At 35.4% G+C, this 27,790-nt stretch overlaps 1 protein-coding gene across 8 annotated transcripts in view; it reads left to right on the forward strand.

Moving 5' to 3' along the window:
- Nucleotides 1-27,790, forward strand: part of LOC124641179 (focal adhesion kinase 1) — a 155,399-nt gene that overhangs the window by 64,374 nt on the left and 63,235 nt on the right. For 3 of the 8 annotated variants that reach the window (XM_047179182.1, XM_047179181.1, XM_047179183.1), the window contains exon 3: nucleotides 5,976-6,046. The exons of 4 other annotated variants lie outside the window; for them this stretch is intronic. In XM_047179182.1, the coding sequence (XP_047035138.1) occupies nucleotides 6,012-6,046 (35 nt within the window). In that variant the 5' untranslated portion in view covers nucleotides 5,976-6,011. Of the gene's footprint in view, nucleotides 1-5,975; nucleotides 6,047-25,887; nucleotides 26,027-27,790 lie in introns of those variants that run through there. One more of the 8 variants, XM_047179176.1, reaches the window with a different exon arrangement.

Raw genomic sequence — 27,790 nt, forward strand, 5'->3', positions numbered from 1 at the left:
TCTAACGGGATGCTAAATATGAAAGGTTTGAATGCGTAATAATAATTTAAATTTATTTAGTTATTTTATTTAGTACTCACAAATGTGGTTTGATTGGAAAGAAAATAAATATGAGCGTAAATAATTAGGAAAGTGTATGACTGATTCGCAGACCCCAATTGGGGTCTAAACCGAGCTTACGGTGACATTGATGTTCAGACCCCGATTGGGGTCCGCTACGGATTTGACGGTTAAATTCCTTTCAAGTCTCACATTACAAATTGACCAGCATAAATAATTAAAATAACAACAAAAAGACGCGATAATACATCAGATATAAGTGGTATCATTAATCACCAGTTGACAGTTGCCAATCAGGTGAGTAATCACATTTTGTCACTACAATGTAATGGGCTTTACGAGAATAGCTGCAAACTGTGGTGGTTATTGGTGAATGCACTGGATATGTAGATACTTAAGGTTGTTTTCATTTTGAAGTCTAGGTTTTGGCTTGTTTCTTGGTTTGAACGCGCTAATCTCAGGAAGAACTGGTCCGGTTGGAAAAGATCTTTCAGACTTTACCCGGTTATGTAAAATACTTCCCAATGGTTGCGGTCGAAACCGCTGCCAGATGTAAGTAGTTCTATAGAGACTTCCTGGATTTTCCTTGATAAATAGTCTATTTATTGAAACAATTATTCAGACTGGGTTACTCAGTGGTTCCTGTGTTAACCAAGAAGCTTTCAGCTTCATAATCATATTTTGGAGTTAACCGCGGACTTACTGACTGACGTGGAGTACAATTCAGTTTACTGTTAAAACAAAGCCCTTTAACAACAAAAAAGGACTTGATATCGCTTCAGTTTAATATATCATAGTATTGTCGATAAAAGTGTAAACAAACGGCCATGTTAATCCCGTACATTTTGCTGCGTAGCGCGTAGCTTTGTATGTGTGTGTGCGATGAGCCGTTCACATTGACACTGTATTTATTTTAGGTTTTGGAATAGAATTTTTAAATGGAATACATACCGATAAGAGTGAATTTCATTCCATATTCAAGTTTGTTTTTATCTAATCTGAAAGATCACATATAACTTTTAAAATCTTATCTTTACAATTTGTTTAAAAAAAAATCTGGGGAGTAGACATCTTTACAGGAAAGTTTAAGAATATATAGGACTAACAATTGTCTTATAGTATTAGAACGTTATTCTTAGCACTCGTGACCATTGCATCAACGACATGACAATAATGTATAAATATGGTTCATATACCATGCAGCGAAAATACCACTCCTTTCCTATAAATCCAAAAAACAAGGTAAGTAACACTCAAAAAGGATCTTTCAAGAAAAAATACTCAGAGCATTGCCAACATCGGCGACCACTCGACGGTTACTCTTGAAGATCTGGAGAGACAAGACAGTCATGGCTGCAGCAATGTAGCCACTTGGCTATAGCGATGTAGCCACTTGGCTACGGCAATGTAGCCACTTGGCTACTCTCTCGAGTGGCCAATTTCATCCGGCAACCACTCGGTAGTTCTGTGCTACTAGTTGGGCTTTTCACATAAAATCTTGCTCCATTTTTTATGTTAATTGCCTCACTTTTTTGTTTAATTGGCTGTTTTTGTTTGTTTGATGATCGTGCTTTGTTTAGGGATTTGTGAAAATGTGTGTAACGCATTTTTTTTTTCGCAAAATATCAGTTTTTTTTTCTGCAATTTAGTGATACCAGAAGATGTATAAAAAGTGCAGTTACAAAAGAATAAGAAATAATATTTATAATTAATTTGAAAGCTTACGTTAAAAATACTTACGTTAATTTGCAAAAAAAATGTGATGAACAGTCAATAAAATTCCACTCATACATAAATTATACATTTTAAACAATCATGAAATCACGTCAATGTTCAGTCGTTATTGTGAAATTGTGCATTTACATAATTACAATTTTGATAATAATGTGTGAATTTACACTTAAAATTAATAGCATTTGTTCAATAATCATAAAGTTCACTTCAACAGTCAATAACTATAATTTTGTTTACATAAACGTAACTTTATTTGTGTCAAGCAACTCATTATCAACAGATTGGAAATCATTATACTCATCATTATTACTGCAAAATATTGATTGTTTATTAAAAAAATGCCTACCTAAATAAAATTGCAATAAGAATTACAATTAATTGATTATTACGTTAATTACGGGTAGTCAGAAGCCAGTAAGTCTGACACCAGTCTAACCTAGGGGTATTGGGTTGTCCGGGTAACTGGGTTGAGGAGGTCAGATAGGCAGTTGCTTCTTGTAAAGCACTGGTACTCTGATCCGATTAGACTGGAAGCCGACCCCAACATAGTTTGGGAAAAAGGCTCGGAGGATGATGATGATGAATTACAATTATATAATGTATATAAAGGTCAGATCCGATGTTGGCTACTATTGATTTCACAATGGTTAAAAAATATGGTGTCAAATGGTGAACTTCAGAATACCAAAGTAATTTGGTGCAAACTGTAATTTCTATATTCAAACTAAACTCAACTAACACAAAACTCTACACCCAAACTTTTTGGTCACTCCATACAGAAACGGCCAGCCAGTTTACATCACAAAACAGAAAAAAAAAACATTTCTGTGCTCATAAAAGCTACTTAACAAACTTCAACGTTGGGAGCTCGCGCGAACATAGTTCGGCTAATACTTCATAGTTTCATGCTCCCAGTGAAAAGCTACGAGAAAAAAAAATGGAAGGCAAACACCCTTCGGCATGGAACATTCTGGAAAGACAGCACTTATAACGATAGATGGTACGACAGCTCGTTAATCGTGCGTCCTACGTGGAAGGAAAAATTGTGGAACTTTCTGGAAGTAAAAGTTAGGTTAGGTCGTAAAAATTAGAGACAATTTTGTTGGATGTATGGGGTTTTTGGTTTTTTAAGTCTTGCTTTATGAAAGTTTGTTTTATGTGAAATATAATGAATAATAGGTAACAAAAAAAGTTCAATAGTGTTGACTAGATCGAGTTTATGGATACTAAAAAAGTGTCTAATTGTCTATGGCATAGAACATCAGCCATCTTAAAACTAAATTTTCATATTTTTTTTCCTCCGAATCTACTAAAAATATTATATACAAGATATTCTGAACCTTATTTTAATTAAGCGTATAATCTACACGAAATATTATGATAATTTGGAAAGACTGAGGCTCTTTGTCACGTACAGTCCTTCTCATTAACGTTCTGAATATCGCGCGCGAACTTTTGTTGTGGCCTGTAAGCGACATTTAAGACATTTTAAATGTTCTAAGTTTTAATGTACTTCATTAAGTATATGCTACATGTAATTTTAAGTAAATTGTTATCTTTATCGTTTGTTATATTTATTTGTCACTGACTGTATTATGCTACTGACGAATAATGAAGCTTTCCATTAAAAAAAGTTCGCAGGTTATGTTGACATTGAAAATTTTGTAATATAAATCGTAAATTAGCAGTGTAAAAAATTAAAAACTTTGAGCATTGTTTTTTATTCCGCCATGACACTTTAACAATTCAAAGATATGTCATAAGTATTAGTGGCCAGTATACCACAAGGAGTATTACATAAAAAGTTTGGTTACTATACTCTATCCACGGAAGCAAGAGACCGATGACAAAATCATTGATACTGCGAACATTTTACACTAAAATGTGACGTTTTGTCATCGGTCGGGTTATACCGCCATCTTGAAAAAGTGTCATTCTTTGTTTACCTTTTAGCTCTTGCTTCCGTGGATAGAGTATAGAACATTACAAGCATAAATAAAGTAAGAAAGTAACCAATCTTAACAGACAATACTGTCACAGACGAAAAGATTTATCTCTACAAAATCGTTAGAGAAAAGAATTCCATAATACAGTGTGTTGGAACTTTTGTGTCCTGGAACCTAATGGATCGTTCATCATCATTGTCATTCGGAAGCTTAGACTAGGTCATAACTCATGGCAATAGAGCTTCATCAATTGTGACGACATTAGGTATAGGAATTGTTTATTGTAAAGCTTGTCTTGAAAATAGGGGTACGAAATATTTGCGCAGTTGACAGATCTAGTTTTTACGGAAAAATAGTGTAGTTTGACTGTCATTTTTTGCCATGAGCTTTTTAAACCAGCCTTGTGATTGTTAGTGCTCGTTATCGAACACCTAAAAAAAGATTATCCTATGCCTGATTGCGTACCTTCTCGTCTCAATACATTCTAAGGTTGTTCACTTTTAGCAATAAGACCGCTCATTAAGTCACCTACTTTAATTAGCACTAATAATCTAAAAATGGTGTATGGTGTACCTAATAATGTACATCTGTCTATTATGCTTCCTCCCCCATTTTTGTCTACAAATACTACAAGCCTGATAATATTTTCAGAAACAAGCACTTTAACATCGTTGATCAACTTTTCCAATTTAACTTGGCACCCTGTAAATCAACCCCATTGTTCACATTTTCGCGTGTGTACCATTTAATCGTGTTATTTTTTTACTTGGCAACTCTTTTGTAAAGCTTGGGTTTCCTAGGAAAGCGGTGCCGTCTTATAGCGGCCGTCATATTACGGACGCAAATAGACGGTCTTCTTTACGGTGATGACATGTGGAAAGTTCCACGGCCGTTTTAACACACCGTCATAAACTTTTTGTTAGTTGTATCATACTTACTAACCTGTTTTATTTAATATTTCTCAAATTTCACGACACCAATTCTGTTTTAGTTGACTTTTTCTATAATCTTTACCTTTTATATTATATATTGCTTCGTGGTTACGAACGAAATCTATTAAAATTTCGTCGTCCTTGCTGCTCCAAGAGTTGTAACTAATTTTTGACGTTGTTCCGAAAAAAAAAACACAAATACGTATTAAAAAAGCTTCACCGCTTTCAATAAAACGTTCACCAAACTATCTGACACCGTCAAGACGGCCGTCATGCAAATGGCGGCACCGCTTTTTGAAGTTACGGTGTCAGTTACCGCTCTCTAGGAAACCGCCCCATTTTGTTTACATAGACAAAGTTCTGGTGACGTCATTCACCGCTGTATTACGGCCGCTTTACGACGGCACCGCTTTCCTAGGAAACCAAAGTTTTAGCCGAGCCACTTTTGTTTCAGTATACGTGTACCAACTGAAGCCTTGTTTGTTCTTTGTTTTACTTCTTTTATATTGTTGGCTCTGAATTTTTCATACTTGAACGGATTAGCCGTTTCAGGGTTGTGTAGTTTGTAACGTGGTTAATTATGAGAAGGTGTTTAACGATGATTAATAGTTACAAGGCTTTTATAATTCGCAAGTTATTTGTGGCATACTACGTCCTGAAAAATTGTTTCGTTATAGGCTTTAGATACCTCTAATTTTGACTTCCCATTTGCTTTTAAAATACTTGTCATATTTTTTTAAGCTTATCACAAGCTCAATTTTCGAAAATAAACAGAGGGCATTTTTCCAGTAGAGCTAATTGCATTATGAAACAATATTTCAATACCAATCCACTATGGAAAGATTTCTCAGTATAATAACATAAAAAGCAGCAATTTATTTATGCGGCACAGAAACCGGGGCATGTCCCTAAGGAGCTTCAACTCTTACCGTAACGAAGACGCCGATGAAAATGGATCGATGAATTGAAAAATGGACGCTATTATTCAAGATTAAAAAATAACTGGTTGTTAGAGTTGATTAATGAATATATTGTTTAAATAAATAATATTTTAGTGTCTTATACTTATACCGTGTATTGAAAACTATACGCTAGATTTAACCTGGTCGCGTGGCAATAAACCCGGATAAACGTAGACTATTTACTTTTTACCTTTCCTCGAATGATGGGTTATCAACACAAACATTTTTCGAAACGGTCCTAATATATTAGCAGGTGTTTGACAAACAATCTCTTCAGTTTTATAGTATTAGTGTTAGAATATTTTTTAATGTTTCTAATTTGTTAATTTATTTGTTCACAGGTAAGCGCCTACCCGTACCGTAGTTAGGTGCATGGCATGCTAAGTAAGCGAGTCACATTTTGTCTGCCACGGTAAGATGCACACAGTCTATCAGTGTTTGGTATACAACCTTATTTTTAAGTCTACGTGTACCAACAAGATAAGAACCTGATTAATAAAAAACTGTCATTTATTTCCTAAAACAATTGATTCTCAAAAAAAATGTCGCTTAACTGTGCGATTATTTAACTACTATCTGTGAAATTAGTCTGTAAGGGAACGATATTATGATAGATTTGCATTTTTGGCGATGAGACTCATTCAACAAAGTCGGGAAAAACACAAAGTCACTGTTTCCCAGAGTTTATTCAACCGAGGAAATAAATCCGTCGTAGAGGTTGTTTATATTGTACGAGGACAATTTATGTAATCCATTTAAGGACGCACCCTCAGGTTCAACTTAAAAAATGAGGTTGTATACATGTGCCGTCTTGGTGGTGGTAAGTTTTCGTCATACCGTTATTATTTGATCTGACAACGTATTTAATAAGACGAAAGCACGAATAATATATCTTCTATTTATTTCGACGTTGATAGTCCAACGTTTCCGAAACTAAACATTCCGAAATCCTAACAGATATATTATGTACCCACTAAATATTGATCTTGTTCACCTTATATTAAGTAAACCAATTATTCTAATCGAGATACCGGCAGGGGTGCGCCACATTATTACGCTAATCTGGGTGTTAGAACACAGTTCACCGGACAAGCATTAGTGTTTAATTCACCATATTTTACGGCCTATTACCACCAACCGATGGAGCTGATAACCAATGACAATATATTATTGTTATCTCGACACTTTATATGCAAAATTTCACGTCAAAACTCCATTTTAGGAAGAGAATTAATGTTCGTCTATTAACCTCTGGTAAACATAGCTTGTTGCAGTGTTTGGTAGACAATTTCTAGTGATTAACTTCAACTAGAAGCCAGAAGTCACTGGTCTCTGTACACGCCAAATTAGACCTTAATCCTTGGTGATAGAGTCGTGTTATGTGTCTACGGTAGATGGCGCTTAATACATTATGGTTCATGTTTACGCCCTTGTAAGGGTGATGAATAATAATTACCATTGCGTGTTGGCTTGTTATTCGTAACTGTACGAAACGCGATAGGTCCTATTCAATTAATTAATTTCAGTAATCTCAAATGTATATTTTACATGATTTTCTGTGGATATGGAGATGGAGGTTAGTGACACTGGCAAATGTGCAGGTTTGCAACAATATTGCTGTCATTTGTTTTGGCGACACAAGTATGCAGAACTTTCTGGAATAAACATACCTCTACAAACATCCGAACTGAGAACCTCCTCCTTTTTGGGAAGTCGGCTCATAGAAACAAATGCTTTCGCTGATCAAAATGAGGCCTGCATGCAATTTTGCGGCCAGTTTTTTGTTTTAAAATGTATTTTTCCTATTCTTACGATCATTATTACGAAATGTGGAACAATTCTGAATGCGTTTTACTCTGGAATCTTCCAGTTAACTGATTGCTCGTGAACACGCGATCTAGACATACAAAGTTAAGTTTTGCATAATTGTAACCTAGTTTCAACTCTTTACTTAAGTTTACTCAGGTACTTTCAGGAATAACTTTGATATGTATAAGAATAATAATTGATCAAACATTTATTTGTAGCAAAAATGGTTATACCCAAAAACAGCATAGGTAATTTAGCGTTTAAAAAGTCTGACAACCAGTCTAACCAAGGAGTATCGGGATACCCGCGTGGATTGTGGAGGTCAGATAGGCAGTCGCTCCTTGTAAAACACTGATTCTCGGCTGCATCCGACCCCAACATAGTTGGGAAAAGGCTAGGCAGATAAAAGTTGGCGTTTCAGAAATTAACGAACTTCACTCAAATCCAAAACAAAGAACAGACAAACAGAATTTTGATTGACATTCCATTTTCAAAACGAAACAATCAGGTTTTTACCTGCCAAAACGTTCCTGCCAGTTACTATTTCAAAACGCGCCAAACTTTTGACAGTTCATGCAACCCTTTATGTGTCAGATTATCATTCAAATTTCATCTCTGTTGCATTACTATTAGAGTGCATTTTACTTTACAGTGTTTCTTGTAAGTACACTATGGGGTTGTGTTCCAAAACTTCGCTTTCATGTTTTAATCTTATTTCTTGTTTATGTTTGTTATAACTTAAAGGAGGACTTGTTCTCGTTACATATTAGGAAGTTATAAGCCTTGTCTGTCTATTGTTTCGTTTTCAGCTCAAAAGGAATTGTATTTTATTAATTAGGAATGACATTTTAAGTATTTGCTTGTTATCTTTATGTTTACTCATTGTTGGCTGAATAATTGTTTCAAGATTTTAATCACAATATACATATGCAAACGCCTTTGAAACTAGTGCTGAATAAACTATCTATAAACTAAAGGTTTCCAATTCCTTGTAATCTGTTTAAGGGTCTAGTTAGGTGTTTTACTTACAATTGCTTATAAAAACAAATAAGTATAAGTAGTGAATATTATTTATATTTAAAAAAAAAACAGATCTCGATTGTGAAACATAATTTTGTTCACTTATTAATTTGTTAAACTTGTAAACTACTGAACCTATACCTATATATATGTATCTGAATCATACATTTTGAATATAAAATATAATATCTTTACCTTTATCTTTACTACATTTTGACATTAGCATCTCACTAACTAATCACGACTCCATGGAATATTATGCAATCTAGCTTCGACTAATAACAGCACTATACACACACCTATATACCAACATTTACATACCTATCAACTAAGGGTACTAGTATTGATTCTCGGGGTGCAATTGCAGGCGGTAACCACGGATATTGCATTTCCACCCTTGCCTTAGCAAAGTGGGTAAATTAACCCTATATGATTAATCTGTAGGTACGTAAGATCATTTAACTACTGATAAGTTTATGATATTTGAATTAATTTGCTGTTCCCGCGCTTGGAGTTTATAAAGGCCTTTTCTTTTAAAATTAATTTATTCTTACTATATTTATCGTTGAATTGATTGGGGATTGGTTATCGTTATAGTTAAATGTTGCTACTCATTCTTACTTGGTCAATAAAATCGTAAATAATATTAAGGAAATGTGTCTGTTGGTTTCATCATTCCCCTTATTATATTTCTCTACAGTTAATGAAGAAATTTTTGGTCACGAAAGCGTTAAAAAGGTGTGTCAAAAAATAACTGAAGAATATTTTCAAGACTATACTATGATGATGATGATGTCCTCCCAGACGTGTCCGTCGACGGCGACACCCTGTCAATTCCCGGCAATCTGTCTTCGCTCATGGGCCCGGTAGTGACTTGCGAACCCGAATTTGTTTTTAAAAACTCGGTCACATGATGCACAGTAGAGCTCTCCGTTTGCATTAAAGGTGTAATTATACATCGGTTTAGGACGAGTTTTACGGGCCAGGCGTTTACCATCAAGGTCTTCAAGACGATGGGACTCGAAGTTTTCTAGTCCTTGATGAATTGCCTTACGCCACTCAGATCTTTGGGTGGCTAGGTCCTCCCATGAGTTCGGGGATGAACCGGTCGATTTTAAGTAGCGCTTTAATACATCCCTGTAACGTAAATATTGTAATAATATTGTAAGACTATACTAAAAGCGTTAATAACATGAACAGGAAAACCTTCACCGTGTGTTAAAAATGTCTTTTAAAAGCACACTGTAATCTAAAGACAGAACAATAACGTCATAAAACATTTCTCGATACGAAATATCACCGAAATCCATAAAGTGACAAAAACCATAACCTTATTATTTCACAACAGAACATTTTTTCAACACTCGTAAACAACGAGCTGTCAATTACCATTGTATAGTGCTGTCGAAAGTCGATAATATGCGTGTCATTGTCGATGTGTCGATAAAGCTACCGATAGAGGTATTAAACCCGAGGCAGTACGATAAATGCTCAACCAATTTATCGACAGCTGCATGTTTTCTAGATAAAACAAACATTGCATTAAAATGACTTTATTGAACTATAGTTCGGCCATTCAGAGAATGCGTTCCTGACACGTCGCGATTGAACTGACGACGTAACTACATTCATTGATTATTGATATAATAATGTTGTTTTAATGCTCCTCAATTGTTAAAACGGTAAACAACCAGCAAAAATATTTTTATCGTAACTGCAACGCCATTGCAAAGTTACGTCGTCAGTTCAATCGCGACGTGTCAGGAACGCATTCTCTGAATGGCCGAACTATAGTTCCAGTTATTAGTTGCACTTACATTAATTTGAAATGTTTAATTATAAAACTATAAGTCTCGATGCAATTTAAAATCAATAACATCCTTTCTTAAGTATTTACTGAACTAGAAACCAATTCGTTAGACAATAAATACCTTCGGCTTATCTCTCTTCTCACGATTTAAAAGTTTTTCCTCAAAAATGGGTCACAGCTTCTGCAAATCTGGGTTACTATACATGCACCATTGCAATTTTTAAGTCCAATGCGATTTATGTAATTTGAATCCGTGCCAACTTAATCCATTATACACACAGTTTTGGGAAATGCTTGGCTGAATTATGAAACACATATATTTTTGGTACATTTCATATTAAAATATGTGTCACTTGTGACTTAGCAGTTGTGCAAAAATAAAGAAGAATAATTTCATAGTATGCTGGCTGGCTGTTAGTAGGCACCTATTTAATTCCATACGGGTTGTCATTTAAAATTTATATAGTTACGATTTAATAATTATCGATGATTTTCTTTAATATCGATAGTCCTATCCCATCACTAAAGCTTTGATTGCATAATGTCACGTCCCGCGATAAGTTGGCACCGTCTGCCCACGTAGCATCATAATACAATCATTGTGCTGAACGGTGTTGAACTCGTGAAGAACTAAATGACAAGCGGAGATGCCATAACGAAGAATCTCCTAAGAAAGTAGCGCGAAAAAATGCGGATGTTCGAGAGATGAGGAAGATTACTGTCTCCGGCCTGAGATACCTTTTTTGGAACCCGCTCATTTTTGGTAAAACCAAAAATCTTCGAGAGATGTCCCAAAGAACCTAAAGCCTCAATGGTTCACCCGTAACTGAGCGTATAACGCGTCCGTACGACACGTACGTAACGTCGACGAAGGTGCCTGATCTGCCTGCCTCATCGTATCTCCGCTCATCTTACCTTACTCCGTGGTTAAACTGAAATGAAATAAATGGTCTGCAAGGGTAAGCCAGTTGATCGACGTATCCTGCAGGTCAAGTGATGATCGCATCTGATTATAAAGACACGCGATGACAGTTATTGCAGCTACTTAGGTACTTGTTCTTCTTTGTATGAATATGAACGCTTTACCCGACTTGTTAGAAGAGTGACTTTAGACATTTATTGGATGGTGACGAATACGACTACACGAATTGAAAATGTGTTTCAAATATGTTGTTGAAAAACTGAAATATATATGTATAATGGTTTAAATTAGTCATGACGGTTTCATCAGTTGTTCTCCAATTGTTATGCCTATATTACTGTCAAAAATGTAAAGAAAAGCCTATATTACCTTTACTCTTACATCAGCAAGGAGATTGGTTGGTTGGATTTTTGAAAAAGAGTATATTCACGCCGACTGTGGATGTATAGACGCTTAAACTGAAAATCCGTAATCTGAATATAAGCCGTGTCTATCACTCCCTAACTCCCGATCAATCAAACCAGCAACTCTCGCTTACGTAATCTCTCGCATTTGCAATCGTAAATGCGGGATCCCACTGCCCGGCAGTCTAGAAGGTTCATAAATGTTTCTTTTGGTGTACTTTAGCAAGAAGCAGCAAATTGCGTGCAAACATTTCTAAAAGGTCTGCGAATTGGCCACCTTTAAGTGCAAAAAAAAAATGGTATTGTAGTTTCTTGCTGATGCGTCTGGCTCGTCTAAGCTGTAATGACGATACCCATGATTGCGTATAACGTTCATATTGTAAAGCTTGTGCGTAAATGCGATAGTTTTTTGTTCGCAAACAAAAGTGCGCTCACAATTTTGGTGGAATCTAGCATTAAGCCTTTAACAGTGAACACACATCTTTGTAAAACGTGAATTGATGTTAATGGTGCACATGTGTACCGATTTCATAGTTTCGTAGGTTTTAGTGTGCATCGGTGATGCAACACGTGAAATCGATGTAAACAAACCAGTGAGCTAAATTCCAGTGTGAAAAGGGACAGTGGTATTGGTTATGTACAGGAGCTACTGCAATCTGTGAAAGTTTCCTAACCTTATGCTACAGAGTAAAGTTTAATGTTGATTAGGAAATTCTATAGTATAGACGACAATATAAATGTGCGGGAAAACCTGGACGCCTAAGACCCTGATTGGCGGCAACACTTGAACAATTGAGAGGTGTAGACACAAATTGGGGAAGCCTTTGCCCAGCAGTGGGACAATACAGGCTCAAAAAAATAATCTGTGGTCATAACATTGAAATCTTAGCTTGACATGCTGGCGTCTGTGCCTTCGGCGTTTGCGGAAATCTGTATGCTTGCTTTGGTATTTTTTTGGCAACTAGACATCGGAATAATAACTAGCAAAATGCCAAAACATATGAAATATTGAATATCAAAATTGTTATCCCAGTTATGTTTTTTGACGACTTAACAATAGTAGCCAACTGACAAGCAAAGCTACTCAACGAGAATCAGCGCAAAGATTCAAATGGATATAATAGAGAGAAATCAAAGCCTAAAAAATCATGAAACATAATCATAAGATTATCGACAGAATTTATTCCACGCGATATTTATTAAAGAACAAACAAACTATCAAACAGATGTGAGACACAAACACCTTTTACACGACAAAGGACAGTAGAAGCCGGAAGCCGCGCTGTACTTTACAAACTTAAAGTTATACCTTCAAAGTTCAACTGCACTACCACATCATATACCTACATACAGTAAAGTATGTATGTATGTGTGTGTGTGTGGAACGTGGGTGCGTTTCGAGGGTACTATTGAGTCATTTGTGCAGTTATTCTGATTCTGATATCTGTTGAATGGGTTGAGGAGGTCAGATTGGCAGTCGCTCCATGTAAAATACTGGTATTCAGTTATAAGACTGGGAAGGAGACACAAACATAGTTGGGAAAAGGCTAGGTATGTAAATATATTCTGTTAATAAATATACAAGTCTAGAATCTGAGAAAGAACATACATAGGTTATTTTAATCTGAGTGCGGAAAATAGTTCAGCACGCGGGTGGAACTGCGGGGAACAATTAGTAGTGAAATATTTCCGTACAAACAAGTAATTGAAACTTTTACGGCTCCCAAAAAACAGTGGGTAGATTAGCAATATCCTTCCCCATTACCACTCAGTATTGCCATACTTTAAAATGTCAATTACATTACGAACTGTCGTAAACATTCAGTAGTGTTGCCATATAAATATTTTGGCTGCGGCCGGCCACCCACGCAAGCATTGTGTGCGTTTGCGCCGGTATGTCTGACTGAATGTATCTATAGTTCCTACAGATAGATTCGTCGACTCATTGAGGGTTGGTCATTGATAATTTCAAGTGTGTAAACACTTGAATGTATCCTTACAAATATTGTGAAATCGAAAGTGATTTAGTCAACGTTAACTTTCAGGATAAAATTTATTTAAACAGCATCCTATTGTAGCCAATATGTCCTGTATGGTTATGTCATTTCGATAAATCACTGGTCATAACGCGATTTTAAAATAAAACTTAATGGAGCAGAATGCTATGTGATGTGAAACTCTGAATTGTAGAATTGAATAATAAATAATTAAAAAAAGGAACTGTAAACTATGCCAGAAAATACATTTTAAAGTACTATTCTGTCTTATCCAAACAACTGTAGTACTTTAAAATTATATATCAACAATTAACTTTAACATGATAATATGTACCTACTTCTATACATCAGCTATTCTACAATCAATTTACTACTAACTTCTTATAAAATCTCCTAAACATGACACGACTTACCAACCAAAACTTTGTAACTTCAAAAAAAAAACCTAATATACTATTATGAATTAATCCCGCGCAACACATGTGAATAAATGCAACAGATGTTAACAATAGTCGGAGAGTTTTTAATAAAATTGCTTGTCTCTGGCAAAGCGCCAGCCGTGCAATTGCCCTGACCATAGAGCAGACACGTCTGGTTATTGCAGAGGGGACACTTGCTTGTAATTATGTTGTGCCGCTGAAATGGTACCTCGCATAGTTGGTGGAATAATTTTCTGGGTATATTGGTTGGGAAAAGAGCGATAAAACTGTTCAGAAACCTACTCTAGAAGTAAATTACTTTTTGTCTTTTTCTGTGATTAATTGAAAGGTAAAAAAAAACGAAAAGGTGTTTTCAAGACGTTTTGTATCTATTTGACATTGTCCTAAAGAATTTTTATAAAATAGTGTTATGTATTGTCCCACTGCTGGGCAAAGGCCTTCCCATTTTGCCTCCACACCTCTCGATCTTTTGAGTCTTTGGGGAAGCCTCTGCCCAGCAGTGGGACAATACAGGCAAAAAAAGTGTCATGTATCCTAATAAATATTAACTAAGACGTATAAATGTACCATGTGCATGTAAGAATATATACCAATCTTTATTCAATTATATACAAAAACAAATAAACGTCATAACCTACACACCCACATACAAAGCACATCCAACTTCACGCATATCTCAGAACTAAACCACTTACATCCATATTGAGACAGTTCCGCACTCAAAATTGGAAAACTTCGACTGACCACTACAATCGAGTATCTTATCTGCGAACTTAGTCTATGCGCGGCGGTCATCGACCCCGCCTAGAATATCAGTTGGCGGACACTCCGATAATGTGTAGATTGTTTAGATTATCTATTGTTTCAATGATATATCGATTAGTTTGACGCGCAATCGAGTACTCGTTAATCGGTAATTAGTGTGCGACTAATCGATGTTTGGGTCGCTGGTATGTTATCTTGAAGCTTGTTATCTAGTTTGAATAATCGGATTGTAGTCATTTGTAGGGTTATCGGGCGTTATTAAGATAGTTTCGTATCCCTAATCGATTTTGATACAGCGACTGGAATAGCCAACCTTACTTCCTCAATACATACTAAAATGTAGATAATAATTTTGTAAAAACTACCGAACCGATTTAAATGACATAACTTGAGAAAGTATACAGGTACATGGGCTACCTATTTTTATCCGGGTGCGGCAAGTAGTATCCACGGAATAGTGCAACCACGGGGAACAGACAGCTTTTAATATAGACCTTTGTTATAAAAATTTACTTCAAAATGACATCTTGACGTTTCGGAGATGTCAAAATAAAACGTCTCTTTCATTTGTTTTAAGTTTAAATTGTTGATTGATTTAAATGTTAATTATCATTGACTAATCGTCTATTTTTGTTCAAAATTGCAAGGCTAATATGTCTACGATTGACAGACATTATATAATAGTCAATATGTTGTTCTATAAAAAAAAAATATATATAATAAATCAGATACTAATTATTCCGTATGGTGCATCGAAATGAGTTAATTTTGTTTGTTTATTAATATATGATATCTGGTCGCGGATAGCTTTGCATTAAAAATGAAGTGCGTTTGAATACGAAATGAAATAGTTATTTAAACATTTGCATTGATTTTGCATCGGAAATGTGGTTTTTGTGTATCATTAAATTAAAATTATAAATGTTACATTTTATGTATAACTGGCTTCCGCCAGCGGTTTCAGCCGCGTCCCGTGGTAACTATTTCGTTGACCGTACCTTACACAATGAGCTATCTAACACTCTTAAGACTTTTGTAAATCGGATTAGTTGTTCCTGATATTTGAGCGTTCAAACAAACAAACTCTTAAGCTTTAGTATAATGTATTAAAATGCAGTTATGTTGCATTGACCTGACGGTATTCAACCAATAGCATGTCAATTAGTTCCGATAGAAGGTTTTCAACCAAAGTCAATGGATAAGCATTAGCATAAAATGTTTTTACACAAGAAAAAGCATAGTTAGAGTGACCATATTTTCCGTTTTATTCATTAAGATTTTCTTACCGCTTTCTCACAGTTGGAAATTGGTAATCTATAAAAATCATTAATTTCCAATTATTTTGTTCAATAGAAAATAATAATAGGCATGATGACAGTAATCAAAAATCATTAAAATAATATATTTATTAAATTAAACTTGAAGCTTGGAATATAAAACGCGCATTGTTTTCTTTGTTAATAATGTGATTAATATGTATTTTTATAAAATAAAATTACGAAATAAGGCAATCCGCCATGATATCTTGAACACCAATCAGAGCTCGTGACGTCATTTCTCAAAACAACTCGCGCGAAAGCGCGCGAACGTCACATTTCGTTATTGTGAACTTCCACTGCGATCTTTGTTTTTAATTAATTAATTGTTTATAACACGAGTTATGGAGCCCGGATTTATCAAGGCAAACAGCGCTAATTTGCCTAGAATTGATATCATAATGCTGGGAAAGTTTTTGGCATCAAATAAAGATTTTTGTTCAGCTGAATTTAGAAATGTTAAAACTTCCATGTAAGTATACTAGTTTAATTAAAAAACAATGAGAGATTAAACCTAACCTCGAAATAGTTATTTACATTATAAACTATGCTAGAATCTAGAGAACTATGTAATAACTTACATCAAAGTGATTTTCACAAAAAAAAAGTTGTACCCTGGGCAATATTGCTTTTGAATCTCGCCTTGCAAGTTTAAGCCACTTGTTTCGTATTTTTTTATTTTGAGGAACGTACACAAATAACTTATCAGGAGTTGTTTTGGATGTGTTCTTACACTGGGGGACCCCACAACACCTATGCACTTTCGAATTCATATTTAATAACACAAAAAACTTAATTATTGCACGAGCGTTGTTTACTTGCGTCTTGTAATTTCAGTCGTGACGTCACAAGTGACGACATGACACTGACAAGCGTTTTCGCGCCGGATTCAAAGTGGACAGAGAAAAATGCAATTATTTGATAAAAAAACTTCACATTTTCTTAAAATTAATAATTTTTCATATAAAATAGACGTATACCTACATCATACAAAGGAATTTAAAAATTTGTCATCATGCCTATTATCGACACTGTTGGCTAATATGTAATCATAGTTAAGTTTAGAGTTACCTACGTATTTCGATTGTTAAGCTTTTTCGTCATTTTTTTTTTAATAGAGCATGTACTTAAAGATTGTACCCTGTTATATATATTTTTTCTCTCAATGCAAAAGTGTATAATTTTGACCGCTATGTGTCTTTACCAATTTGAATGTGGTTTTTGTCGTTGAAAGCAGATTTCTCCATACCTCTTTCTAGTTAAATCCCAGACAACATTTTAAGGAATATCCCCCAACACCCAAACTCTTAGTCACAGCACAGACCTTGGCATCGTGTGAACAGCATCGCCTTCCAGTTTCCGATAGCTGGCCCTATATGGAAGCAGTCGTGCACACCACAGATTATACCGACTTAATGTTACTCTACGATAATCTTACACATATTTTGTGATGTTAAAATATGTAAGGATTATGTTTAAAATGTTCTTTGGTGCCTGATAAACGTATTCAGTCGAATTGAGTAACTCCTTCTCTGGGAGGCTAAAGAGATGATGAGGTAATATTTTCTTCTAGCATGGGGAAAATCCTCACGGACTATCCTCCGATGAGGGTCGCTGTAGGGATATACCAGACTGCTGTTCCATCGGGTTATGAGAGTGAAGGAATAGGGAGTGCACCTGTGTCTGCGCAAATGCCCGTGCACTATAATATGTCCTGCGCAGCTGGCTGATCTCCTTAAAATGAGAACAGCCGCCGTGGCCGAAATCGGCCATACGAGACTCTTATCGACTAAAAATCTACCTAATACTAGGATCGTTTTAGCCGGTCCGAGGCTTATTTTACGTTGTGGTGGTTTAGGTACATGTTAAAATGTGTCAAAAACTATATCAAAATGTTCTTGGCAGATAAGTTCCCGAGGTGCACTTATTTACATCTACTAATGGTTGGTACCATTTTCATCTTCATGTCATCAGTTTAATGACGGTAACACGAGATTTCCCCAAAACAACATTATCAGTGATACATCAAGGAAAACTTTGGGAAAAAATACTATTTTACATCGTCATCATTATTACGATCTCTTAAAAGCATGTGAACTAATTTACTGATTTTTCCTTGTTCATAAATAAATACATTCCTATAGTATTTATAGTAATTAGGCATATATTTTATCTATATAAATATATAGATCCCTGGTTTATCATCAGCTAAAACTAGGACTGATTTATTATGAAATAGATTAACATATCTAATGAAAATCCATCCAAGAACTGACTGTGACGTAATTTCGACTAATCGTGAACTATTACTAGAACACTTAAGTAATTAGTATGACAGAATAGTTACTACTGGGACACTACTCTCAGAAACTCTTACGAATCAGACTTACCATAACGTTTCAATAATTAACTAATCCAGTTCCAACTAATAGTGGAATAGTTAAACCTTATTTCCGACTGCTGAGAGGAGGAAAAACTTGTGGAAGTTCTAATTAATCTGCTTGTAATTATGTCACAATGCATATTCAATGGTATGTAAATGTGCCGCGTTTACATAAGACTGTGATCAATTGGATTGTTCATCTTGATAGGAACGATCCTCACTAGCATTATAATTGTATAAGTAACTTTTCTGTGCGATTTTCCTACCAAAACTACAGAACCGGTCAAAATTTTCGGTATACGGACTAACTGCCTAGAGAGTGAGATATAATATCGGCTGCTTTTCATTCAGTTGCGGAAAGTAGTTTTCAGGACTCGAGTGGAACTGTGGGAAATAGCTTGTAGATCATATTTCTCTACGAATAGGTCGTTATTATTCTGAAAAACTGTATCAAAACGATAGGCTGTATATTTCTTCAAAAAGCTTCTTTTAAAAAATATCGTCATCGCTTGTTTTACGAAAATAATTAAACACAGCAACTTTTAAATATCAACACAATACCCAAAACATCTGCCAAAGAACCTACCAGACGAGCTAGTAATCATAATAAAACTATACTGACCATCTACTTGCTCTAACTAGGGCCGTCTAAACACACCCTTAGTTCTAAGACAAAACGACTGCAGAATACTAATAGTCTACCAGTCTAGATCTTAGAAATACCGCGGTTGCTGTTAAACTGCTGGGTATATCTAAACTCTGATTAGTCATGCCTGTCTAGACTAGAAGTTTAGCCTGCTGAGAAATAGAGGGGTTAAGGGTGAAACTTGATATTTAAGAATTAGAATATGCTACGGTTTTTTGGCAAAATTTATATATTACCTACCTAAATAAGCGTTATTCATTTTCGCTGTTCCTACTATTTCGTCCATCTATACAATTAAAAAGTATCCCTAAAAAAACGCCCAGTCTTGATAATATTGTAATGGGGATGTTTTGCATGTTTGTTTGTCTAAATTTCTGAAACTACTAAACGTATTTGAACAAAACTTTAACCACACTAACCTCGCGTTAATATTAATATAACATAAGCTATATTTTATGTGGGTAAGGGGTATACTTTTTCTCTAAACTTCCGATCCACATACAGCTGACTTATCTCTAACCGATCTCATTTATATATTTTCCAATCAGTTCGCGTATGCAATGCAAATACACTCGTCATGGCTCCCTATATGGGATATTGACGATTACACTAGTACTCAGGATCTTGATGTCATCAGTTGAACTTCTTGTGAATGTTTGTCTGTTTCCATTCCTTTATCAGAAATCTGGTTTATCAATAAGTGTGGAATGGAAATGTTAAAGGGGTTTTTAATTACTCAATTTGCGTAAACTATGTTCCTATGTAATGAATGACTGATGCTGACCTATGATTGTATTTGAGCTCCTAGCTACAATGCAATTACTTCGTTTAAACTTAAGTTTAACCTCTTTATGCATTGTTCTGAAAAACTTCTAGCCACCCAATTAAAAAACTTAGTCAATGTGGTTTGTTACAGACCTGAGGATATTCATTTAAGTGTAGTAAGATTACTTAAGAAGTAAATAAGATACAGATTGTTTTTTATTCTATCTTTTTCTCTCTCCAGCACCTCATCTATCTCATTTACTATGTTAGCAAGGATTCTAAAACTCTCTCTTAACTAATTTACTTATTTTAGTCTTCCAAAGTTAGTTTGAATATAGTAATTCAAGACCGACCTCTCCAATCTACCACAAGATGCACAATACGGTCTTCATATTATTCAAGTTTCTAGCAATAAAACATGCTTCGCCCATAAATACCAGCGGACTACCAACTTCGGTACTTGAGACCCGAAACTGTCCGACATAAGCCGAACGTGGCCGAAGTTGCGAGCTGGAGAAAGATCACCCAAGTTTAACAATAAAACTGAAGATTTGTCACCGGTGTTCACGGAAATATAGAGATTATAGTGTCTTGGTTTGTTGGTCACAAAGCCAGCGTTCTGTGGGAACTACTCCGTGCTCGAGGATAAAATGTAGGCTGTAGCTTTTCTAGAAAAATTTTAAGAATTTTTCAAATCGGATTAGCAAGTTCAAGAAAATAAATAAACCGTTCAGCTTAAAATTCTATATAAAATATTCATCATCATACTCCTGCCCTTATTCCAATTTTATTTAGGGTCGGGGCAGCATGTTGTCTCTGTCCATACTCTTCAATCTGCCGTCATCTCACAAGTAACATTCTTTCTTACTATATCTACTTTCACACAATCCATCCATCGTTTCTTTGGTCTTCCTGTTCCACTATATCCGTCCACGTTCATACTCATCACCTTCCTCACAACATGAACAAATATTAATATACTTAATTAAGTACGTATGAATGGGTGTAAAATCTTGAGGAAACATGTTGCTTAAGATTTTCCTGCTTTGCGATGTCGTGTTTAACCTGATGAACATTGATAAGATCTTATTTCTGGTAATTCGCTGCCAAATAATGCAGGAAACAGGTAGGAAACTCAAGAAATTTTCCTTTCAAAATTTCCGCATATAGTGTTTAAATACAAGACAGCTAAAGACCAAATCTGATCTCTAAAATATAGAGGCTTACTTAATATTATACAGTTGAAGAGTTTTTTTTTAAGAACGCGCTAAAGTTAGGAACTAATGAACCTGTTTCTAAAAGTCGGTATTAGGTGGCCCTTTTGTTGACAAAGGCTATAGTTAGTTTTTATCTAGGTGCATTGAATAGTTCCGAAGGGACGCTGCTAAATCTACTTACTATATATAGATTTGAATATTTATTATATATGTACCTATTACAAATTAATCAACAATAATTTAGTTCAAAGAAACTAATTCCTTTTAAAACCAAGACTGTCGAAATTAAAACCCATTACTTTCTTATCAGACACAACACGCCTTTAGGAAACAATTAAAAGGAAAGTCAAAACTTAGCCGCGGGCCAACAAAGGCAATATAATGAACTATTAATTCACACATGTGTACTGTTTGTAGGTTTGTACATATTGCCTATTTAAAGGTGGTCACGATTCCTGCGCACGATTCGATTTAGCCCTGTGCACAGTGAAAGCGAAGCTAAAGCTGTTTTGAGAGAAAGACCTTTGATCATAACAGCCGTACTTAAGATTAAAAATGCTAAAGCTGTCTGTCTATCGTGCTTTCAGGCTAAAACTACCGGGTTCTCCCGCGTCTCGTGAAAACTTCTGCCCGTACCTGGACAAAATATAGCTTATGTAACCCGGGGATAGTGTATCTTTCTAAGAGTGTTTTTTTTTTGTTTCAGAGCCTTTAGATACATATTCTAAAGCCGGAGAAAATACATTGGCCAGTTTTTGTCCGGGTACTGGAAGTAGTTCTCTCAAGATGAAGAGGGAGTCACGGAGAACATATACCTACTCGTACATAGTTCATTGTAAATAGGGAAATAAAATTATTCGATTCAAGGAAAACAGAAGGGAAAAGCCAATATTTTGTCCTTAACGTCACAAAATAAACACTAAGTTAATTAAAAGGTCAAATGTATATGTCTGGCATTTATAAATAATTACGTCAGTTCCATAAACACCACTAATTTTACACGTATTGTGCCTTTCTCTTTGTGAGTATGGAACTAATAACTTATAATAACTTCCTCATACAGTCATAATATATGTTTTCATAACAATTGTCATTTCTCAGAACCCAATTTCCTTATGTTTGTAAAATTATTATTTGTTTCTGCTAAGAGAGAACTTAAATAAAAGCTTAGGAGCCAATCGCGGATTCTATTAGTTACTTTTAGTTTTATGGTCATATCTAGCTTCTGACAGCGATTTCACTATGTGTACCCTGATAAAAAAAGCTTCTATATGTTTCTATACTGCCCAACAAATGGGCTATCTATCACCGCAAAAATTTTGCAAATCGGACCAGTAGTTCCTGAAATAAGGGTGTTCTTACAAAACGCTTCAACTTAATGATAGTTTAGCTTTCGCTTCCCATCGCTGACTAACAACACAAGCCTAAGTAAAAAGTGAACGTTCCTCATGATCGAACCAGCAATGTTTACATGAGTCATTATGTACGTCATCTACTTATACCATTTACTGTTACTCGTCTAGGCCGAGCTTACACATATTTATGAAATATTACTCTACCGTTCTAGTAAATATTGCTGTGTTTTTGTTTGTTTGTCTGTCTGTATGCCTGTGGCTAAATAACAATCTTAGGGTTTGTGCTTTTAATTGGTACATGGTGCCCATCTTGTCAAGACGAGTCGATGTTTCGGAAGACACGTTACTTTGATTGTTATATGTACATTGTACATATTTGACAGTCTTTACAGGGAACAGAAGCCAAATAGTTTAATAAAAGTCTTACGAGTGAAAGTTAGGTATGCAATGCATCATGTAAAACAATAGTCCTATTCAGCGCGTCGGGTTAAGACTGGAAGCCGACCCCAGAATAGTTTAGAAAAAAGCTAAGCAGATAATGTCTGTCTTTGAAAAGAAATATTGTATTTAATCTGATATTTGGTCATTACTTGCTCTTTCAGCTCATTCTTAATTCTAAATAACCTGTTATCCTGCTTTTATCGTTCCACCATTGTCATGAGGTTTTGCAAGATCCACTCTTGTGATAAAATTATTTTTATTTTCCTAAAGCCTGAAGCTTTCTTTGCTTATAATTAGCTGTGAAAACGAGCTCGGTTGTGTGCTCATTAACACGCTGACAACCTACCTTCATCATTTTTTGTTTATCTTGCTCGCAGCCTTTCCTTCGCTTTTCATTCCTACTACGCTGGAACAATTTAGAAAGAGTTATATTTTGCTGGATTTTTAAAATCTTATTTATGATTTGTAAACCCATTTTCAATTATTTCATTAAAATAATCTTTGTCTTTCTAATCATTCTTTTGTTTATTTTCTTCATTATAATACTTTTTGCATATTGTATTCTTTGTTTTTTCTAATCACTTATTTTTTAGTTTATTTTCTGAATATTTGGTTTCTTATTATTATGCGTTTGATTATAATATTCTTTGTGCTCATAGTTATGCGCATGTATTTTGCCTGTAGAAATCTGTTCTTCATACTCTAATCCCCGAGTGCAACCGCATTTAAAACTTAGTGCATAAATAATAATAAATCCATAATTCATAGATGTGAACGCGGCTGAGTAACGGCCTAAGTGTGAGCTTGACGTACTTGTGTTTCCGTGTTCATGTATCTAAATGATAATGTGTTACACTTACATAGCATTTCTTTACGTTGTGTTTGCTTGTTGTAATTATTGTTATTTTTCTACTGTCATCTATATCTCTAAAACAGCATCACCTTTTTTGTGGGAAAGCATAGAATGACCTCTATGCCGTGGGTGCAGGCTACCGCTGCCAGACTGCAGCATCAGATTTCTACTGACCTAAACCCAGCTGTTTTCTTTCTAGTTCCGTCTAGAGTATCTTCAGGTTTATTTAGTATCAATATTTCTTCATCCACAGCTTTATTTCTGTCATTTGCAAGTTCACACTTATCTAAGAACATTGTATAAGGGTACCTAATGTGGTTCTCTTGGTATTAATAACTTCATTTAGCGGTTCTTGATAAAGCTCAAACCAGAAAACATGTTAAAATTAAATTAAGTAAACCGATTAATTGATTCCAATCTTTAAAAAATACACACAAAGTCTATAAAACAGCAGGCCGAATTCATAAATAAATATTGTAACCTGATATGAGCTTAAATATTGAGTTTACCTAGACAAGACCTCGCATACCGTAGCATAACGACGGATTAATTGCATTTTATTGGTATAACACTTGCCTTCGTAAGTTTATATTGCCTAGACGAGATAACAGAAACATTAGTAGATCAATTCTATACAAAGTTCGATAAACACTCAAACAGTTTTATATGCTGCTTTCACGAAAGTCATATCATCATCCCGGGCTGCGCGATTGTTCGAAAGAGTTACCGCGGCCCTGGTACATAAAAGGCCTGCGACGGAACACGACGGTTTTTAGTCAGTAAGAGTCTGACACTCCCTCACCGCTGCTAACCCATAGCGGAAGGGTGATTAGACGATTTTTGACGTTGTTAAAAAAAAAGAGTCATGTCATCAGCCAGGTCATCATCAGCCTTTATTACTGCCCCACTTCAGGACACAGGCCTCTCTTCGTACAGAGGAGGAATGAGCGTTAATCACTCATTTGTTTAGGGTGGATTGATAAGTTTGAAGACTTGATGTCCGTCTCTCAACAATTCCCCCCCTTCACCGACAGTCATTGATTTTAAAGATATATTTAGAAGCTCACTCTCACTGACGTTGATACTTGCCTAATCTGGCACCGCACCCACTCCTTACGCTAGAGGCAGGTGTTTTAACCACCTTCCGTAAAATAGATTTACCTATATACATACTGTTACTGTTGCAGCCTTTTTATCGTCCCACAGCTGGGACAGGCCTCCTCTCACACGGAGAAGGATTGAGCATTAATCACCACGCTTGCTCAATGCGGGTTGGTGATTTCAGACTATAGTCCAGGTTTCCTCAAGATGTTTTCCTTCACCTTTTTATCAGTAGGTATAGTAGTAAATACATATCGTATCTTTTTAAAAATATAGTTATAAGAATTGGAAGTGGGTCTTCTGTTTCTCTCGTTACAATGGTTAGTTCGATATGAGCAAAAACTCAGCACTGGGCAATTACTTTTAATGTCATATCGTAGAGTGTATTGACTTTATACGGAGCTAAGTAAAATCAGTAATATGTTGCACCTAAGTACATTTTATTTTGTATCCGCTATAAATAACTGACTGAGTTTTTTTTAATATCTTTTAGAGAATGGATTCGTGTCATAACGGATTTCCTTAGCAATATTAAAACGAAACGGGAATTCTGATAAATTATCATACATTAAATGCAACTTTTTTTTTATTTACTAAACTTTTTTTGTCAAGTTCTGGTTTTGGCTTCTAAAATATGTTGACTCTCTTTTTCTCTTGTAATTTATTTTTGCTAGATATTTTTGTCGCTGGCCCTATAATTTAATATGACAGTAAACTATTTAATACCGTACCTACAGCATGACCTAAAAATAGAAATAACGTTTCGCCTCACCGCCATCACCCGTTACAGCCAGCTGACATTAAATATCACATTTTATTTATATTAATCCAATGTTTTGTAAATCGTCCTTGACTGTAGAGCCTTGCGAAATTACGCCTCCGCGTCATCCCGAGAAAAATGACCACATTTGACGTCCCATTCTAGCTTTCATAAGCTCTGTATGTGCGAAAGAGACGGGTGCCAAAGGTGAATGATGCGAGCGGTGTGCTTCGTCTCCAGCCAGTCTCAGGCCGCTGCGCTTGCGGCGCGGACCGCGCGTTCGAAGTTTGAAATAGCGAATCACCGCGAGTTCGATTTTCGAAATCCAACGAAGTTTATCGATGTGCCATTGTTCTGTGCTTTTCTGTGAACTGTGAATTTTTGAAAGGTTTTTATTTATTTGTTTCTTTTTACTGAGTTTTTAGATCTTCAGACATAGTTACCTTATTAGTCATTGTTTTTTGTGACCATTGCCTTCCTGTTAAAGCATGTGATTTATAACTGAGAATGCTAGTCAAATAGCCATGTTTGGCTTTTATGTTTAATTTGTATAAACTGCCTATTAAATCTTAAATGTACATCTTACAACTTTACAAGATGTTCAACAAGACAATCAAGGCTTTTGCAAACGCACATTATTTTACATCGTGTATCACTTGCTGAAAGCTCTTCATTTAATACAAAATGATCGATAAAAAACTGAACAGAGAAAGTTTTCACAATTTTCTCCATAGTTTAAAACAGAGTTTCTTTGTGTGAATGTTTATGCTGCATTAGAAATAAACGGGACGTTTTAACTGCAGTCGAGACTGTCAATCTTCTTCACGAGCACTTTTATTTAGAACTCGGTTTTATTGGGCTTTTCAACGTTTGGGCACATCTGTTACAGTTAACGTGACGAAACTGAAATAGTTTTGTGTAAATAACAGTATTTTGTATTGTTTTCTGTGAAGAAAGTGAGTTTAGGAATAATGAAATCATTTATACATAGAATACTACATATATTTTTTAAATTCAAGTACCAGCCTCTCAAGCATGAGGGCGCGGGTTCGATCCCAGGTCAGGCAAGTACCAATGCAACTTTTCTAAGTTTGTATGTACTTTCTAAGTATATCTTAGACACCATTGACTGTGTTTCGGATGGCACGTTAAACTGTAGGTCCCGACTGTCATTGAACATCCTTGGCAGTCGTTACGGGTAGTCAGAAGCCAGTAAGTCTGACACCAGTCTAACCAAGGAGTATCGGGTTGCCCGGGTAACTGGGTTGAGGAGGTCAGATAGGCAGTCGCTTCTTGTAAAGCACTGGTACTCAGCTGAATCCGGTTAGACTGGAAGCCGACCCCAACATAGTTGGGAATAAGGCTCGGAGGATGATGATGATTTTTTAAATTCAAGATTTTTAAAAAATATGTTCAAAATAGTAGATTCGACTCACATTTCATTGATATAACCGTCATACCTGTAAAAGAACAACCTAAGTAAAAATAATAAGTTCAAATGATTAAAAGAATAATACAAATAAACTTAATAAGCTCCATCAAAATATAGTGTCCGATAATTCTAACAAAACCTTTGATATTGTGACTGTAACAAATTACATCTTCATAAGCTTTCAAAACATATAAACAGTTATCTTGTTTGAGCACCTCTTTAAAACTCGCAGGAAACGTCTTGATCTATTTGTATCAGAGACCACCCAACACTTGACACCCATATGGAAACACTAGCTATTTCCCGCGGTGTCACCCTCATCCTGAGTGAACTACTTTGCGTACCCGGATAAGGCCTGTAGTGTTCTCAGATATATGGGCTACCTAACGCTTAAAGATTGTTTGAATCGGACCATTGGTTACTGAGATTTGTTCGTTTAATTAATACAACAAACTCTTCAGTTTCTAATAACGGTATAGATTTGCTAACAAAATTCAATGATAAATCAAGTAGCCTTATTCTTACTCTATATTTAGTATTTCAAAATAACCCTATTAAGTTTTCACTACGACACCGTTTACCGATTGAGTTAAAAAGTATACTTAAACTTGAAAGGGTTTCACTAGATGTGGCATGTAGTTCTGTCGGTACTCTTGTGGATACGCGAAAATCAGTTAGTTCTAATATAAATTCAGATATGGTAGTCAACGACAATGAAGA

Source organism: Helicoverpa zea, chromosome 22 (genome assembly GCF_022581195.2).
Source record: "Helicoverpa zea isolate HzStark_Cry1AcR chromosome 22, ilHelZeax1.1, whole genome shotgun sequence".
Taxonomy (NCBI): Eukaryota; Metazoa; Arthropoda; class Insecta; order Lepidoptera; family Noctuidae; genus Helicoverpa; species Helicoverpa zea.